A 20,210-nucleotide genomic window follows, 5' to 3' on the forward strand; every position below is an offset into this window, starting at 1 on the left:
CCTCCGCCTTCTGTTTTAGCTCCTCACCAGGGCGGGAGCCCGAGCCTCAGGGGGGTGAGGGGAGAGCTGGGAGCGAGAAGGGGCGGAGCGGACGGTGGGCGCGGCAGCGGCGGGATGCTAACGCGACCAGACACCCATCCTCTCCGCTCTCCCTCTCCGGAAAGGCCGATTTGAGAGAGGCAAAGAAAGAGCTTGTCGTTATCCTCCAAGACCCGAGGGGACCGGTGAGAGAAGTCAGATATTGAGGGACTTTGTAAAAGGCCTGGTGGCGGGACGACGAGGCGGTTCCTGTTTTCCTGACGGAGTTGGCGGCAGAGGTTGAGGGCAGGGAAGGGGAGAGCCTTACCGAGGCGTAGGAGCTAGAAATAGGGGCTTGAGTCACTGGCACCCTGTCCCCTTAGAGACGCATCCCTAAGTGACCCGAGTTTGTCCAACGGGCGGCCCATCCGCAGCCCGCTTCCCCATCGTCGGACCCCAATAGGAGTAGATGTAAGGTTAGGGACCTCAACAGCAAGAAAATTTTGACTCTTCTCTCTAGTGCTTAGCTATAAACATGAATCACCTATGTATCTCCTCAGCTGGCATCTCACTACTGGTTCAATCAGTCATTCTCTCTAGTCTTGATCTCTTTTTCTATTGTGGTTTACAAATAATTACAGCTTTCTCATAACATGGGCTTGCTTCATGGATATGATACTGCTTCATGACTTCCCTTTATACATTCATTTTGCCTCAGTATCTACGAACTACATACTTGAATCTTGAGATCTTCTCCCAATTCTAATTCCTAGGGGCTCGTCTTTTCATGCCAGGCCACTTTGTCTCTGGCCAGCCAGGATTTGGTCTTTAGTACTGATCCAGTCAGTAATGACAAAGGGAATTGTAGCTCAAAACACGGCTTGTTTGCTGTTCCTTTAGAAGGAATAGTATAAGGGGGCAGTTTAACTTAAGATAATAGTAAAGCAGGTCTTGATTGCTCTATCTTGAGTTTGCTTAATTAAAAATTTGTTCTGAGTTAGAATATCAAATTTTTAATGCATCCAGAAAAATTGAAAGTTGTAGTCTCCCAATTGGCATACTAGTTAATGAATGCCAGTATGCTGTGTTTAATATAGATTATTACCATTAATTCTTATCTAATAAAGAAGTTGAGTAGTGCTTTGTTAGGTTCATAATTGAGACTAATAGTAGTATAATGTCAGAAAGAGCCTTTGGATAGATACAGAAATAGAAATATATTAATGTTTCCTTAAAGCACTAATGTATTTAAAATAGCGTTTGAGATGGTTAAAATGACAAATCACATTTTGTTTTAATTGTTGTAAAAAATTTATATAGGAAGTAATATGTGGAAATAATTTGATTTGAAAGATTATGTGTCCCAGAATATAATCTTTTAATTTTGATACCATTAGAACAATTAGTGGAGTCTGATAGGATTTCATAGAGATGTAATCAGTACTAGATCACAGGAATTTTAAGTTCTGTCAGATTTAAATCACCATCTTAACATAAAGCAAAGCTTTGGAATCTTTTTCTTTTTTTTTTTTTAAGAGAAAGAAGGTTTATTCAGGGAGATACACACTCCATAGACAGTGTGGGCCATCTCAGAAGGTGAAAGGCACCAGGGTAAGGGGGTTGTCAGTTTTTATAGGGGTGGGTAATTTCGTAGGCTAATGAGTGGGAGGAGTATTCTAGCTGTTTGGGGGGAGGGGGGAGGATTTCCAGGAATTGGGCCATGGCCCACTTTTTGACCTTTATGGTCAGCCTAGGAACTGTCATGGCACCTGTGGGTGTGTCATTGAGCTTGCTGATGTGTTACAGTGGAAGTCAACTCATCCACCATCTTGGACCTATTTGGTTCTAATGAGTTTATGTCGTGTGCTCCAACTATGTCATTCTTTTAAAGGTTGTGCCCTGCCCCCTTCCTGTCTCATTCCCCGCTCAGAGATTTTACTCCCATAATCTTATGGGAAGCAGAAGGGTGATGGTCTGTCTTCTGTAGCTGCTTCAGGGCTGAGTAGGGGCGTCAACCCTGCCTGTCAGGGAGTGAAAATCTCTGGATGCGTGATCTAGAGATCCCAGGGGCAGGACAGCTTCTTGTTTTGAGTTGGTATGGGCTGGAATCCTTGCATAGTCATCTTATGTGGGACTGTTGTAACTGCTTCTGTAGCCTTCCTATGAATCTTCTTTTTTTTTTTTGAATTTTTGAATTTTATTTTATTTATTTTTTTATACAGCAGGTTCTTATTAGTCATCCATTTTATACACATCAGTGTATACATGTCAACCCCAATCTCCCAATTCATCACACCACCACCACCACCCCCCGCCGCTTTTCCCCCTTGGTGTCCATACGTTTGTCCTCTACTTCTGTGTCTCAATTTCTGCCCTGCAAACCGGTTCATCTGTACCATTTTTCTAGGTTCCACATATATGCGTTAATATACGGTATTTGTTTTTCTCTTTCTGACTTACTTCACTCTGTATGACAGTCTCTAGATTCATCCACGTCTCTACAAATGACCCAGTCTTCTTGAAGAGGAAGTACTTTTGTAACAGCATCAGAGTACAATGATAACTATCTATAAATGACAAGACTTAAAAGGCATGGTTAAACATCTTATTACAGTGTAATCCATAAAGAAGTGACAGACAACATTTTCAGATGACAACTAGAACTATAGCATTATACCAGGACATATCCAAATTCCAGAAACTATATAATTTTTAGAATGTCTATGTTAATAACATTCATCTATACAGTATATCTTAAGTAGGTTAATCGCTCATGTGAAAATGCTCTCTATGTAATTTAACATACCAAATAATACTGGTTTAATATTTCTCTCTGAGATGCCTCAGGGGCCCTCCAAAGCATCCCAAAGTTAGCTGAAAGTCAAAAGAACTTTGATTAAAATTTGATATTTGGGGGCTTCCCTGGTGGCGCAGTGGTTGAGAATCTGCCTGCCAATGCAGGAGACACAGGTTCGAGCCCTGGTCTGGGAAGATCCCACATGCCGCGGAGCAACTAGGCCCGTGAGCCACAACTACTGAGCCTGCGCGTCTGGAGCCTGTGCTCTGCAACAAGAGAGACCGCGATAATGAGAGGCCCGTGCACCGCAATGAGGAGTGGCCCCCACTTGCCGCAACTAGAGAAAGCCCTCGCACAGAAACGAAGACCCAACACAGCCATAAATAAAATAAATAAATAAAACCCAAAGTTTAAAAAAAAAAAAAATTTGATATTTGGGAAGTTTCTCAAAAAGTTTCAACACTTAATCAAATAAGGTCATTGGTCACTGTGAGACAATACTTATTTGTTAACCAAAGTTACAAGAGATCTCAAAAGCAAACACAGATCACTTAAAAGCAAAGAAACTCACACAATATGTTATCAGAAACGGCATTCCAGGGACTTCCCTGGTGGCACAGTTGTTAAGAATCTGTCTGCCAAGGCAGGGGACACGAGTTTGAGCCCTGGTCCGGGAAGATCCCACATGCCGTGGAGCAACTAAGCTCATGCACCACAACTACTACTGAGCCTGCGCTCTAGAGCCCGCGAGCCACAACTACTGAGTCCACACACCGCAACTACTAAAGCTCGCGCGCCCAGAGCCCGTGCTCCGCAGTAAGAGAAGCCACCGCAATGAGAAGCCCGTGCACCGCAACAAAGACTAGCCCCCACTCGCTGCAACTAGAGAAAGCCCGCATGCAGCAAGGAAGACCCAATGCAGCCAAAAATAAATACATAAAATAAATAAATTTATAAGAAAAAACAGTATTCCAAGAAAACCTTGTTCTCGGGACTTCCCTGGTGGCTCAGTTGTTGAGAATCCGCCTGCCAATGCAGGGGACATGGGTCCAATTCCCTGGTCTGGGAAGATCCCACATGCCGCGGAGCATCTAAGCCACAACTACTGAGCCCGTGTGCCTAGAGCCCATGCTCCGCAGCAAGAGAAGCCCGTGCACCACAACAAAAAGTAGCCCCAGCTCAATGCAACTAGAGAAAGCCCACGTGCAGCAATGAAGACCCAATGCAACCCCAAATAAATAAATAAATAAATAATTTTTTTTAAAAAAAAGGAAAAGAAAACCTTGTTCTCTTAACGGAAAGAGAAACCAAATCCAAGTCTTACCTTAGCTTACTCCCAACAAAATCCATTTACCCACCTAAATTCAATCCAATCTTAGAAAATCCTGATCATGCATAACTCTTCAGTATTTTTTCATCCTCACACCTTCTTTTACTGAAGACACATATCTAACTTTGCTTAAAAATTTTTCCACATTGGGTTACTTTTCTTACTGACAAATTTGCAATAGATATAATAAAGTCTAGTAAACCTAAGTACAACAGAAATATTGTACAATATTATACTTAACATTGATGACTCTAAAGACGTGTCTATATTAATCAAGCCAACAAGCTTAAGCCACCTTCAATACCAGATATCAGTTTAGTACTGAATATTTTCCAGTACTACTGGGGCTACTCTTTGTTGCAATGCGCGGGCTTCTCATCGCGGTGGCTTTTCTTGTTGCAGAGCATGGGCTCTAGGCATGCAGGCTTCAGTACTTGCGGCATGTGGGCTCAGTAGTTGTGGCTCGCGGGCTCTAGAGCGCAGACTCAGTAGTTGTGGCGCACAGGCTTAGTTGCTCCTCTGCATGTGGTATCTTCCCAGACCAGGGCTCAAACTCATGTCCCCTGCATTGGCAGACGGATTCATAACCACTGCGCCACCAGGTGAAATTCATTCTGGCCAGATTATTTTCTATTTCTGAGTATATAAGCGCTAATTTCCTTTAAGTCAGTGAAATAGAGCTCTTTTACTAATTACTTTTCGGCAATACCATGCATCTACGACACACATAGATACATACAAACACACAAACAAACACAGAGGCCTCATTGTTCCCATTCCAGAATTTCAGCCATGAGCCAGGTACAGCAATGTAAAACCCATCAGTCTGCAAAAGAGGTTGGATTAAAATTGGGTTTCTGGGGCTTCCCTGGTGGCGCAGTGGTTGAGAATCTGCCTGCTAATGCAGGGAACACGGGTTCGAGCCCTGGCCTGGGAGGATCCCACATGCCGCGGAGCGGCTGGGCCCGTGAGCCACAATTACTGAGCCTGCGTGTCTGGAGCCTGTGCTCTGCGGCAGGAGAGGCCGCGATAGTGAGAGGCCCGCGCACAGCGATGAAGAGTGGCCCCCACTTGCCACAACTAGTGAAAGCCCTCGCACAGAAACGAAGACCCAACATAGCCATAAATTAAAAATAAATAAATAAATAAAAATTAAAATTGGGTTTCTGGGAGATGTAACAAATCAAGCTCAATTGTCTAGATGGCTAAACCCTTGTTAATAATATTTATGGAAAAGATGCTTAAGATTTTTATTTGTCCTTGACAAGTTCCAATTTACCCCCTTTTTCAAAATCTGCATTTTAAAAAGATGGCAGAGATAAGGGTTCCTGGAGAAAACCAGGTAGGATATTTGCATCTCAAAGGCACAGGCAAGTTCCTCCTAGGATGACTCTGTTTCCCCTTTAATACTTACAAGTCTCTTAAGATAAATAGGGAAGCTTTTGGAAGTGATAAAAGGATTGGTGGGCTTTGGATTATTTTTGGAGCCATACCTCTGATCCTGTAGAGACCAGATTTGTAAAACAAGGGTAGTTTTGGGGTTTTTTTTCTTTTTTTAAATAATTGGGTGGCTACCTCAATGATACTGAAGGACCGATATACCTTTTAACCTATGTTGGAATGTTTTACTTTCCTCATTTAGCTTAGGGGAGAACGCCTCCCCCAAAATTTCTATCAGGTACGGTTAGCTTAGACCAGTGGCTTCTCATTTTGTTATGCTATTTACAACACTTTTGGGGATCCTCCCTGGGTTTAAGAAATTTTTTAATTATAGCCCTCAGTCAGGCCTTTGATCTGAGGAGGCTTGCCTACAGCCTCATGTGAACTCATTTTTAAAGGTAGCCAGACAATTTTCTTTTTTTTCTCCGTTCCATTCCTATCCTGCAGGCACCCTCAGCTTGAATTTTAAGTTTTGTCAGATTTAAATCACTATCTTAATATAAAACAAAGCTTTGGAATCTTGAAAAAACTTCTCTACTATTGGTATTATAGTATATCCCTAAGGATTGTCCCACTTTGATAATTCTTTTTTAGAGTAGTAATTCTGCTACCTTATTTTTTAACTTTTATTATATATTTATATACTTTGAATTTTATTGTGTATTCTTGTAAACTGTCATACAATTTCTGAGGAAAAACACAAGAAATAATACACAAACATAGGTACACAAACCTGATATACTTAAAGACTGATATTTTCATCTGGAATAATTGTTCACATTTATTATTATTGAGGTATCCAAGGCCAGGAAGTAATGCAAAGGATAAAACAATTTTCATCATTCTACAGCCATTTGTATAAGTTTAGTCTTTCTACTTCCAAAAGTATATTTCTACTTTGTGTAAAATACTATATATATTTAACCTTAATTTTTGACCAAGAGAAAATGAATTGTTTAGAATAGTAAAAAATGTTCTAGTCACAAGTCTATTATAATTTACCACTTTACTTAGTTATATGGGATATATGTTCATTTCATTGCAGTTACCAGCCCTACTTACTAGTAGTATATCTTTTTGAATTATGATGATAAGATTGTATACTTATCAAGTTTTCATTTTGAGTCTAAAGCCTTTTGTGTTTTTCTGTTTATTTTTTGAATGAATCAAAGACCAGAAATGAGTGGAATGCTATCTTAAACAAGCCAAAAATCTGTTATAACCTTTATTAAATACTACTTCAATGAAGAAAGATTTTAAAAAACCCTACAAGATTACCCCATTCAGACGCTGGTGAATATGTCCCTCAGTCCAAGTCGACCTTCCTCATCAGAGGTAAGAAAATCTTTTTACACTAAAATATGAGAAAAACGTGCTTATCATTGGTTTTGAAAAGTTTTGATAAAGCAAAAATATGGATTATATAAAGTATTAGATACCAACTCCACTGTGAACCCAACTTTGTGTATCCCAGTACTTGATTACAGTTCTCGTATCTCTAAGGACCCCAATTATACTGGGACCTCCAATGCATTGGTCCTATCACCTTTTTTTGTTTGTTTGTTTATTCCTCTTCTCGGGATGCCTTCCATGGCTGGCTTAAATATCACGGAGCACTGGGTTTTTTTTTTTGGAATTTTTGAATTTTATTTATTTTTTTATACAGCAGGTTCTTATTAGTTATCCATTTTATACATATTAGTGTATACATGTCAATCCCAATCGCCCAATTCATCACACCACCACCCCCATCCCCCTGCCACTTTCCCCACTTGGTGTCCATACGTTTGTTCTCTACATCTGTGTCTCTATTTCTGCCCTGCAAACTCACGGAGCATTCTTGATCACTCTCTTGCACATACTTTTGACTCCTTGCCCTCTCATTTCATTGTACTCCTTGACAAAACAAAAACCCTGCTTAATCTTCTTCACCTATTCTTCACATATACCTACAGTGGAACATGGCTGGAGAAAAATACACCAGCATAGGACTATTCTCATTTTAAATTAATGACCATGAATCTCAAGTGGAACTTTTTGCTAGTAGGCAATAAGACTATCTCCCACTCACTCATTCACTCTTCCGCTATTCTAGATAACTATTTCATACCTTCTCAAACCCCCAATACCTTCTTCTCATTTTCACTTTAAATCAACTCCAGTCAAGCTTTCACTCCACTATTCCACCAAAACTGCTCCGTTAAATTCACCTTTACATTACTAAATCTATTGCTTAATTCTTATTCCACATATGCTTGATCTGTGTGTGCACAATAGTTGACACTGTTGATCACTCTGTCTTCCTTGACATAATTCCTTCACTTGGCTTTTAACATACACATTATCTTGGTTTTCCTTCTACATTCCTTGTTATTCATTCTCAGTCTTCTTTTCTGTGTCGTTTTCTTCTTCCTGATCTCTTGATATTGGGGAATTTCAGGGGTCAGCTCTTTGTTCTCTTCTCTGTTTGCACTCATTGTGATCTCATCCAGTCTAGTAGCTTTAAATACCAACTTTATGCTAAGTATTCTCACATTTATATCCCCATCTCAGCCCTCTTTCCCGAACTCCAGATTGATATTTTCAGCTGCCTACTTGAAATCTCCGCTTGGATAATCAATAGACAGCTGAAACTCAGTATGTCTGAAACTGAACTACAGTTCTCCCCCCAGCCCAAACCCGTACTAACCATGACCTTACCCATCTCAGTTGATGGCAAATCCATCCTTTCGATATCTGAGGCCAAACACCTTGGAGTCATACTTCACACCTTACTCAAACTTCACTTCTTGGACTCTAGCTTCAAATTATATACAAAATCTGACCACTTCCCATCACCTGTATTGTTAGCATGTTAGTCTGAGCCACTATCACCTCACACTTTAATTATTCAAATAACTTTATAACAGGTTCCATTTTCTTGTCCCTTATAGTCTGTTCTATTATCCCTTTAATAATTACTAAATATACAAATATTTGGAAGTAGAGCATTATGTATGCCCAAATGTGAAGTAATATGTAATACAGGGTATTATGAAGTCTTCTTACCCCAGTTGATTAACACGTGTCAATTGAGGGCTATAAAGTCAACTCTTTACAGGAGAGAGAAGGATTGGAGAAATAAGTTAAATGACACCTTAGGAGTTAATAAGGTAAATTCAGAATGCAGAACAGCCTGTTAAACAATTGGTCCAGTCTCTTTAAAAAGTGCCATGAAGAGAAAAAAAAGCAAGTCTGGAAAACTCTTCCAAATTAAGCTTTTTAAAAGTTGTGACAAAGGGGAGAGGGAGAGACGAAGGACAAATTAGGAGTACGGGATTAATAGATACATACTAGCATACATAAGATAAATAAGCAACAAGGATTTACTGTATAGCACAGGGAATTATATTCAGTGTCTTATAATAACCTCTAATGGAATATAATCTGAAAGAAAATAACTGAATCACTTTGCTGTATACCTGAAACTAACACAAATTGTAAATCAACTATACTTCAATTAAAAAAAAAAAAGACGTAACAACCAAATGCAATATGTTATCCTTGATTGAATTCTAGATTGAAAAAACATTCTGAGGACAGTTGGACAATTGGCGAAATTTGTATATGGACTAGATGTTAGTTGACATTAAGGAATTGTTAATTTTCTTAGATTTGTATCCGGACTATTCTATTTAAAACTGAAAACTAGTCCCTCTTTTATCTTCCCAATTTCCTTGCCCTGCTCAACTTATTCTCTTTTCCCAGTACTGCCCACTTTCTGATTTGCTATATCACTTACCAGTGTTTTATATTTAATGTTTATTATCTGTGTCCCTCACAGGACGGAGACTAGTCTGAGGAAAATGAGTCACTTGCCTTTGGTGCAAAACTTAAGCAGGCACCAAAAAATTAAGTAATTAAGATAAATATTTTAATAAAAGATTTTTAAAATGAAAAATTAATGCAAAAACCTGTGACAAACAAGATATCAACATTTTAAATAGAAACAGGATCTAATAGTGCTATGCCTAGCCATTTTGGAGCCTGAGGCAAAAGGCAAAATATGTGCCCGTCTGTATACCTTTTAATGTATTTTTATTATTTATTTATTTATTGTAAAATAGTTACTTTATTTTTACTTATTTAAAAAAAATTTTTTAATCAAAGTATAGTTAATTTACAATATCATGTAAGTTTCAGGTATACAGCACAGCAATTCAGATATATATATATATATATATATATATATATATATGAATATATATATATATTCTTTTTCAGATTATTTTCTCTTATAGGTTATTATATAATATTGATAGTTCCCTGTCCCATTTAATGTATTTTTAAAATAATAGTTTTAGTAAGAATATTATTGATGAATTTGCTTCCATTAAAGCCAGGATAAAGTTGGGTTTTGATATAAATAGAATGTTTAACCTTAAAATGATGTTGTGAGTTTTAATACAGGCTTTCAAAATTTTCAATATTTTTTCAACTATGTTGTTCTGGAAAAAGTTAACCATTAAGAAATGTATTTTTTAAAAAGACATGTATATAGCAGTTCATATTTTTCCTTTCTACTCAGGCTCTAATAGTACCATTCTGTCTTTAAATTTATGATATTTTATTCATCATGAATTTTTTGCATTGAATAGATTTATTTATTTATTTATTTATTTATTTAATTTTTGGCTGTGTTGGGTATTCCTCGCTGCGCATGGGCCCTCCCTAGTTGCGGTGAGCGGGAGCTACTCTGCTATTCTCCTTTGTGGTGTGCGGGCTTCTCATTGCGCTGGCCCCTCCCGCTGTGGAGCACAGGCTCTAGGCATGCGGGCTTCAGCAGTCGCAGCACACGGGCTCAGTCGTTGTGGCTCGCGGGCTCCAGAGCACAGGCTCAGTAGTCATGGCACGTGGGCCCATCTGCTCCATGGCATGTGGGATCTTCCCAGGCCAGGGCTTGAACCCGTGTTCGAGGGGGATTCTTCCCGTGTTAGCAGGCGGATTCCCAGCTGCTGAGCCACCAGGGAAGTCCCTGAATAGATTTTTTTAAATATTATTTATCTTGATTACTGAGGTTTTGGTACCCCTTTAAATTTTGTACCTGAGGTGAGTGCTTCACTTCCCTCACCCTTCTTCTTGTCCTGATACCTCATTAGAATATCAGCTGCGTGCAGGCAAGGATCTTTGTTTTATTCACTACATATTCATAGTACCTAGAACAGTGCTGGCACATAGTAGGCATATTTGTTGAATGAATGAATAAATCCAAATTCCCAATAAATTAATTTACTTCACAAAATGTGTCAAAGGCCAGGAAATGTTTTGTCAACTATATTTTCTTTGTATTGCTTCCTCTTTCCATTATAGAATGAAAGTCTATACACTTTGAATTATAATTCATGAATTGTTATAAAATATATAGAAGTAATTACTTCATCTATAAAAGAGTAAAATGTTTAGTTCAAGAAATATTTTTTCTCCTGTAAAATATTAATGCATTTATATAATGGGCAAGGCCATATTTACTTCAGATTTCTGAAGGTTTTACAAATATTTAATAGTATTTATAGTATATATATATAATATATATAGTAATAGTATTTATAGTATAGCTTTACTATTTAATATTATAGTATTAATATATAGTATAGCTTTAGCTGTTAATAGGAGGGCATAGTTAGAGAATAATCTTTTAAATGCCCTGATATTCAAAATACAACATATAGGAAACTTCACTATTCCATCTATTCAAACATCTTAAACTGTTGGTTAATATTCTGACATCAGAACTATACAAGTAATCTGCTTGGTCTATAAAAACAACTTGAGCAAAATACTCAGTTCAAGAGCCATTGTCGTTTCCTATAAAAATTACTAATAAGGTCATATTTACTTAAAATTTTTCTCAGATACTTAATATCATAGAGTATAATCATTTCAATGCTTTGACTTTTAATATACATGAATAGCAAACTTTAATTAGACTAAAAGATAAGACTTTATTTGCTGTAATTGTTCTGTTGTAGTAATCTAAATATTCTTCTCAGTAGATGAATTCTAACTGAGGTCATAAAACACTAATAGGAAAAAGGGTAGTACATATAAGCACAGACAAGCTAAGCTTACAGACATGTCCTATGTGAAAACAACCATTCCTTTCCCCATCACTGGTCAGGATTAGGTTCTTCCTTGAATTCTGGGAAACAGAAATATTCCCCAAGCCCTAGTATTCACACTTTAGCAGGTGCTGAGAACTAGCAATCATCACAGCAGTGTTAGGGAGACAATATGTAAAGGATAAGGATTCCACAAGGTAACACCAATGAAACTGTGTAGGTAGAGGTCAGGGAAGGGGGAAAGGTTGGTAATAAGAAAACTGATCTTGGCAATCTAGTATCCTTACTGCAAGCCACAAAACAAGCATTGTATGTCGGATATGTTAAGGAACTCTAGGACCACAGCCATGACATTGTTTCCAAGGGAAAATATGCTCCAAGTGCCAAGTAGCCAACCTAATAAATTTTTGGCTCTTCATTTTGTTTTTTTATGTTTGTTCAGAAGGATACATGTATTCCATGTTTATTTCAATTATGTTTATTAAACTTAAAATTCTAGAGAACATCAGTTGATTTTTTTCACTTTAAAAATATTTTAACTGATTTTATTCTCAATTTATTCAGTTGGTGGGACTTCATGTTTTTTATGTCCCTGAAGGATCTTGGAACTATCAGTTTAATACCATTTCAATACAAGTTGTTAACAAATTAATTTTAGCTGGATTTATAAGGCAAGTATTTTGTAGTCATGTTACAATGTGCCTGAAAAAGCAATTTTCTTTTTTCTGCAGAGAAAAATGCTTTCTGGAAATTCAAAAATTCTAAGTGAAAAATATCTTATTCATGTGATGGATCCAGTCCCTGACTTAATGAATACTATCAATAAGTAGTGCTATATAACAGTTAAAAAGTACTATAGGAACAGATGTCACTTAGCCATAGTACTGCCACCTAGGAAACAGAGTATAACCTGTGTATTACTATGGCTATACCCAAAGAGAATTAAGAGAGAAATTATCTGAAATTAGAAACCTGTTGAAGAGCTGTGAATAGTGATTAAACCAGTATATCTACAATGACTTTTTCACTGAACTATTTAAAAATAGAAACAGAATACACACACACACACACGTGTGTATATATATATATATATATATATATATATATATATATATATATACACTTTTTTTTTTTCACATTCACAGAAACACACATGACACTATGTGATCTAACTGCCTGTTATTTTTCTTGAGACACCTCAATCTTCCTAATTTTCCCTATCATTTTCTTCAAGCACACTAACCTCCTTTCTGTTCTGGAACACATTAGACATGGTCCTACCTCAGAACCCTTGTACTTGCTGTTTATTTTGTCTAAAATGCTTTTTTTGCCTTTACATATGCTATCTCATCTTCTCCACGTCTTTGCTCCAATATTACTTTTTTGTTTATATCTTCTCTGATCGGTGTATTTTAAATTGCAGTTACTCTCCCTTCCCTGCTTTATGTTTCTCTGTAGTACTTAGCAGTGTCTTATGAATTAAATTTTTTCTCTTATTTTGTTAATTTTTTACTCCCACCATTAGATTGTATGGTCTGTAAGGGCAAAGATATTTGTTTTGTTGATTGCCTTATCCCCAGCCCTTAGAATAATGTCTGACACAAAGAGGGGCTCAATATGTATTTGTTAATTGAATGAATTAATTATGTAATATTCCCATAAGATCCTAGAAAAATAAGAACTCAGAACAAGAACATAAGTGATGGCTTTAAATTTTAGTTGTTGAGGAATGACGTATCCCCAGTGAGCAAAGATGTGGAATCTGACAACATTTGATCATCAAAGAAAATTTTAAGCACTAGCTAATCCTGTCAAACTTCCAAAATATCTGTGGCTAAATCCTTCTTTAATATATGTATAAAATTATATAAATTTCATTGCAAAGTTTTATTTTAACAAAAAATTTGAAGGTAGATGAGAAAAGTAGACAAGCATTTTCCTTTTTAGTACAAAAAGGACTTTTATAAACAGTGTTCATTTGCATAATTTTAAAACTTAATGATTTTATTGATTAAATGACCTTTAGTCATTTATTTTAAAAAATATTTACAGCCTTCAGGGCTACAAAGTACCAGGCAATGTAGAAACACAATATATTAAGCTATATATGATACATAAAATTAGTCTTTGGATTCACAATAGGTGACTAAAGTTATTAAATCTTTAGTACAGCTGAAACCTATTTCATTTTACATTATAAGGAAATGTCATGATATTTCAGAGTATCTCCTCGCCTTACTTTACAAACCCTGAGGGAGCGACTCGGTGAGTTCCTTGGTGAAGATCCTGTTGCAGAAAAATTTTTATTTCTGAAATGCATTGGAAATAATCTAGCTGTAGTAAGTTTTCTTAATTTTTTTCCTTTTGATTAAAGAAAAGCATACCTTAAATTTTGTTTCTTAAATGCTTATCAACTCAACTCTTTAACATACTGTGCAATATGTGATCTCAATCATAATGAAATGGAAATATTAAGCACACAGGTCATCAAGAAAAGATGGTCCTTTCTGGCATATTATGGGGCACTAAAATATGGGAGTATTTTTTTGTGTGATTTCCTTGGGAAGAAAAGAAAGACTAATTTTAAATGTGATCATGTATTTTTAAATTTAAATAACAGCGTTTAAAAGCTTTTTAAACAAGTACTTAGGTTGTGGAAAAAAATGGATTCTCATTGAGGTCACAACTAGCCTTATTTGATATGAAATGATATGACTCCAACATACTGCATTTGAGGGGACGGGAACCAGCTATTCTCTGTCGAATACTCCTATTTGTAGCTTGAGTGGCAGAATTTTCTAAATAGAGAGTTTTCCAAGCTGAAATTCTCAACCAGCAAACCATGAGATCTCAAAGCTTCTGGTTTCTCGTATTTATATAAGGTTTATTTCTTTAATCAAGATTTTTCCGTATTTAAACCCTTTAAAATGCAGTATATTCCTATTCTATGCTAGTTAACATATCATTATTATGTATTTGCTTATGCGATTATTTGTTTAACATAACTGCCATTAGACTGTAGCTCCCTGTGAGCAGAGACTTTATTTTATTCACTACTGTATTTACAACCAGTGCCTAACAAGGTGTTTAGCACTTAGAGGCATTTAAATGTTTATTGAAAAAATTAAATAATGAATGATAATGGGAAAAAAAAAAACATTTCCCCCCAAAGTAGAACTATAAAGGAATTTGCTATGTGGAATTCTTGGTCTCGGTAGGTAGATTTAAAGTTTTTGTCATTAGAGTTCTGTTTAGTATAGCAGAATATTAATTTGCTGATCATTAAGTTAGTTTTCCTTAATCAGGGAAGGAAAGGAACAACCCTCATAACTTTTTGTTCTTTTTCATGATATGTAAAATTACAAAATACCAATCACAGAATTCTAGATTGGAAGGGACCTAATGGCAATTTAAGACAACTTCTAAAATGCTTCTAATATCAATATTTTATTATAATATTTTCAACAAATATTTATTGATGTTCTTCTGTATACAAAATGAGAAAAAAGAATTGACTATGGCTCCTGCTCTTAAAGAATATTCAGTGTAGTGGTGAAGATAAAATACATAAATAATTAAAATAGCATATTCTGTATATTTAGAAGAAAAAGAGACTGCTTCCAGCAGGACAAGAGGGGAGATGGAGAACTTTAAGGAAAAAGTGATCATCAGTTTAGATTTTGACAGATAAATATTTGATCTTGCAAAGATGTTGGGTGGGAGAAGCTTTCTGAGCAGAGAAAATACAGTGAGCACAGAAGTGGCAAAGGAGGCAACTCTAGGGAAAAGTGAGTGGTTCGGTTTTTACTAGAGCATTGACTGTGTGAAAGGGAATAGTAGACAACAAGTTGTAAAAGTTGTTTATTGAAGGTCTTGAATGCCAGATTAATGAATTTGGGTTTTTTTTTTCTGAAGCTTTGGAGTTTTTGAGCAAAAGATGACATGATGAGAGCCTTAAGAAACTAGAGACAGGAATTGTAACCAGGAGACTTTTGCAGTGGTTAGACAAGAGAAGAGGTAAGGAGAGTCTCAGGAACAGGCTGCCTCTCAGATTTCATCTACTACTATTTTCTCCTTGGTTCTACACTTTAGCCACAAAAATCTTCCTTTGGTCCTCAAATACTGCGAACTCGTCTCTACTTTATCATCTTTGCACTTGCCTGGAAATCACGTCCCCCAATTTTCAAATAGCTTGCTTCTTGTTTTCATAATTCAGTTCTCAGCTCAATTATTATCTTTCAAAAGTGGCCTTCTCTGACCACCTAGGTTTCAGATATTCTTTCTCTGAATTCCTCTCTATTACATCACTCTGTTTTATTTTCATAAATCACATATCACTATCTTAAATCACATTTATTTAACATCTACTCTCCCAAGTAGGATATAAGCTACATGAGAGCAGGGACTTTGCATTGTTTACAGTTGTATCCCCACCATGTAGAACACTACCTGACACATAGTATACCTCAATATTTGTTGAAAGAATCAATGAATAACAAATTAACTCTATGGGCTGAATATTTAGGAAATAAAGTTTACAAAGTTGGATTCTAGAACCAGATTACCTGGTTTTGAATCCCAACTTGAAAACTTCCTATTTATAAAATCTTGGGCAAGATGCTTAACCTCTCTTTGCCTCATTCTTGTCTGTGAACTACAGACAATATGTGTGCCCTTCACATGGAATTGTGAGGATTAACTGAGCTTTCTATGTAAAGCATTTAGAATAGTGCCTGGCACATAGTAAGTCCATGCAAGTGATAGCCATAATTACTATTATTAAATGACATAGAATTTCTATTATGTTTAGTACAGTAAATAGAAATAGGATTATAAAAAAAAAAGAAATAGGATTATATTCTACATTTTCTAGAATATAGCCTTAGTTACTAGCTTTTTGATTTGATTTTTATGTCGCAGAAATACGCCGTCTGCAAAAAAGTGAGGGTAAAAGTAATTGAAAAACGTTACAGAAGCTTTAATTATTTCCTCATTTATTTCCATGTGAAGGCAAAGCAAGAATCAGAACTGAAACTCAAATCATTTGCTCCTCCATATGTATGTAATGTGACATTTTAAACTTATACTAATTTTTTAAAGTATAAACTAATTTTTTAAAATTTCCTGTATGTTTTAGGCTCTTCAACCGGAATTATATTTGCTTCCTATAATGGATCATTTAGGAAATATTTATTCAGCATCATCAGCAGTTTCTTTAGATGCGCAGCAGACTAATAATGGTGTTGCTGAGGCTGATGGAATAATACACAGACCACTTAGTGTAACTTTGTCAAAGGAAGAACCTGGAACAGATCCCAGTTGTTTAGAAAACACTTTGAAAAAGCTTCTTAACAAGAATCAGGAAGAAGGTGATTTCAACTGGAATGGGAAAGACAAAGAGGTTGTTATAGTACATTTTAACAGTCAGGTCTGGGCAAATTCTGGGCAAATCTAGCCTTACGAATATAGGCAGTATAAAAGGAAAGCTACAATTCAATATGGGGATTTTTAAAAATAGTTTCACCAGTTGGGAGGAAAAAAAGACAATTTAAGTACTGTTCGAAAATAAAAATAAAATCAGGGCTTCCCTGGTGGCGCAGTGGTTAAGAATCCACCTGCCAATGCAAGGCACACAGGTTCAAGCCCTGTTCTGGGAAGATCCCACATGCCGTGGAGCAACTAAGCCCATGTGCCACAACTACTGAGCCTGTGCTCTAGAGCCTGCAAAAAAAAATAAATAAAATTTAAAAATCAAATAAAGTCAAAATACTTACAGCACTTAAATAAAGTCTATCACCTTTTATAATAGTTTCAGATAAAGTTAAGGCTAAAGCAGAAAAGAAGAGAAGTTATTATTTCATAAAACCTTGGTATTATTATTATAGTTCAGAAGTATCTTAGCCAGGAAAACAGTATCAAACCAAAGTAAAACAACTTTAATGTTGGGAGACATTTGTATTTCAAAGACTTTAAAAATTTTTATGTGGTTATACCCACCAATTTACTGATAATTCAGTTCTTAAAAAGTGGTAGGTAATTAAAAAAATCAAAATTAAACTTATAAACATATAAATAAAGCTGGAACTACACTCTAAGAGTCGATTGAAAAAAAGTCAGTTGAATTTTTTTACCTTATTGCATACAGCAAATAAATTGTGATGGAAAAGCAAATATACTGAACATTTATGAATTAAATGAATTCCCCCCCAAAATAATGACAACATTCATTACAGCTGCAAAATACACTTATTCTTAACCAGTTGCATTTTTCTTCATCTTCAATTATAAATTATTACATTCTAAGTTTATACTATACCTAGTGATATTCCAAACCTAGCCCCTTCTTTAACCTTAGGTACATTTAATATGCTCAGTGAGAGTCTTTACCTCCTTCTTTATCTAGGTATGTCCCTGCAATGTTAAATATGGCTTTCTAGTCATGGTATCAATTAGAGATTAAATGAAAAAACACCTGGGAAAAAATTCAGAGTAGAATCCCACTAGTCCTGAAAAGTACAAGATGAGGTAGCTAATGAAGTACGCAATTACCCTACATAAAGTTGTGAGTAGTATCATATTTTATACCCTGGGCTACTGGCCAAGTTCTTGAACTATGCTATTGATACTTGCACAAAACCCCAAAAAATATTTGATTGAGAGTATTTAATCCTGTGAATTTTGTGTAAGTGTAATTTTTAAATAGTATTAATTTCTTGGTGCTTCAAACCAAAAACACTATCATTTAAGTGAGAGCCTAGTGCATGCTCATTTTTAAAAGTTCTAGAAAGATCAATGAGTATTAAGAAGAAAATAAGGATTAACAGTAATTCCACCATCCAGAGATAGCTGTTAGTATCTGTTAGTATTTTGGTGTATATTCTTCCAATTTTTTTCAGTTCTTGCTCATATAAATATTTTTTAATTTTTTAAAAATGAGGACACATACAAACTCTTTTAAATCCTCTTCTTTTATTTTAGAATATATCATAGGCATTTCATACCAATAAATATAGATCTACATCATTAGAGAATTCCCTTGTGGTATATTTGTTTATATAACCTTGTATTAATATTCTTGCTATTATGAATAGTGCTGCAGCAACATTTTTCTAAATACAGCTTCATGCATTTATCCTGTTTTTTTAGAAGTTTAATGGCTATTTCTAAGGTAATGTGTTTGTTTGTTTGTTATTCTTATATTCATTGGTTTTATTTTTTTAGATTCCACATATAAATGACAACATACAGTATTTGTCTTTCTCTGACTGGCATATTTCACTATGCTTCTTATAAGAACTTTCCAACCTTGTGTGTCTCTTTCTGGTCACGTCTTCCTCCTTCCCCAATAGAGATAACTACCACTTTGATTCTCTGAGATAATTATTTTCTTACTTTTCTTTATAGTTTTACAACCTGGATATGTATTCCTTAACAATAATTTAGTTTTGTCTCTTTTGAATTTTATTTAGACAGAATCATATTGAAAGCATTTTATTTGGGACTTTCTTCTTTTACTTGATATTGTCATTGTAAGATTCAATCATATTGTCATGTATAATACTATTTCATTTCTTTTTATTGTTGTATAACATTTTATTGTATGACTGTATCATAATTTATTTACCTATTTTGCTGATGGACAGTTGGTTTCCAATTTTGGGCTATTACAAATATGCTATTTTCTACATTCTTATACATGACTCCTAAATGTACATGTGCAAGAGGATCTCAAGAGAGTATACCTAGGATTAGCATTGTATGCACATGTATAATTTCCATGTGTTTTCCAAAGTGGTTGTACCCAGCAGCAATGTCTGAAAGTTCCTGTTGAACCATAATCTTGCCATTCTATCAGACTACATTCTGGAAAATTTGTTCAGATCTTTCTTCTAAATCTACCTTACTAATTCTCTCTTTATCTGTGTGTAATCTGCTATTAAACGCTTACACTGAATTTTTATTTCCAAATATTTTATTTTTCTTTTCTAGTGGTTCTCTTTGCTTGAACATTTTTTCATACATTTCATGGCCATTTGGATTTATTTTCATTCACGTATTTTGCCCATTTTATATTCTTTTAAATATTGATTCATTTTATGTACAGATGTTTTTTCTAGCGTGTGTGTGTGTGTGTGTGTATTTGTTTATAATTCACTCTAGATTTTAGTTTGTGGCTTGTCTTTTTTTTTTTTTTAATTGAGGTATAGTTTTTTACAATGTTGTGTTAGTTTCTATGTGGCTTGTCTTTTTTTTCTCTTTATGATTCTTTTGATGAAAGGAATTCTTAAATTTTGTCAACATGGAGAGATAAGAGTGTTGACATTTTCAACTATCCGTTTTGTTTTATGTATTTTGAAGCTCTGTTATGAGATGTATGCACATTTAGGATTATTATGTTTTCTTGATGAATTGATCCCTATATTATTATGTAATGTTTCTCTTTATCTCTGGTAATGGTCTTTATTTTGAAGTTCACTTAGTCTGATATTAATATAGTCATTCTAGCTTTCTTTTGATTAGTGTTTGC

General features: G+C 35.5%; 1 protein-coding gene across 1 annotated transcript in view; it reads left to right on the top strand.

Moving 5' to 3' along the window:
* Nucleotides 1-16: 16 nt before the first annotated feature.
* Nucleotides 17-20,210, top strand: part of SPATA1 (spermatogenesis associated 1) — a 57,695-nt gene continuing 37,501 nt past the window's right edge. The window contains exons 1-7 of the mRNA XM_057539919.1: nt 17-224; nt 6,758-6,920; nt 12,248-12,354; nt 13,905-14,026; nt 15,442-15,443; nt 16,694-16,741; nt 16,821-17,052. Of these exons, the coding sequence (XP_057395902.1) occupies nt 6,885-6,920; nt 12,248-12,354; nt 13,905-14,026; nt 15,442-15,443; nt 16,694-16,741; nt 16,821-17,052 (547 nt within the window). The 5' untranslated portion in view covers nt 17-224; nt 6,758-6,884. The remainder of the gene's footprint in view (nt 225-6,757; nt 6,921-12,247; nt 12,355-13,904; nt 14,027-15,441; nt 15,444-16,693; nt 16,742-16,820; nt 17,053-20,210) is intronic.

Source organism: Balaenoptera acutorostrata, chromosome 1 (assembly GCF_949987535.1).
Source record: "Balaenoptera acutorostrata chromosome 1, mBalAcu1.1, whole genome shotgun sequence".
Taxonomy (NCBI): domain Eukaryota; kingdom Metazoa; phylum Chordata; class Mammalia; order Artiodactyla; family Balaenopteridae; genus Balaenoptera; species Balaenoptera acutorostrata.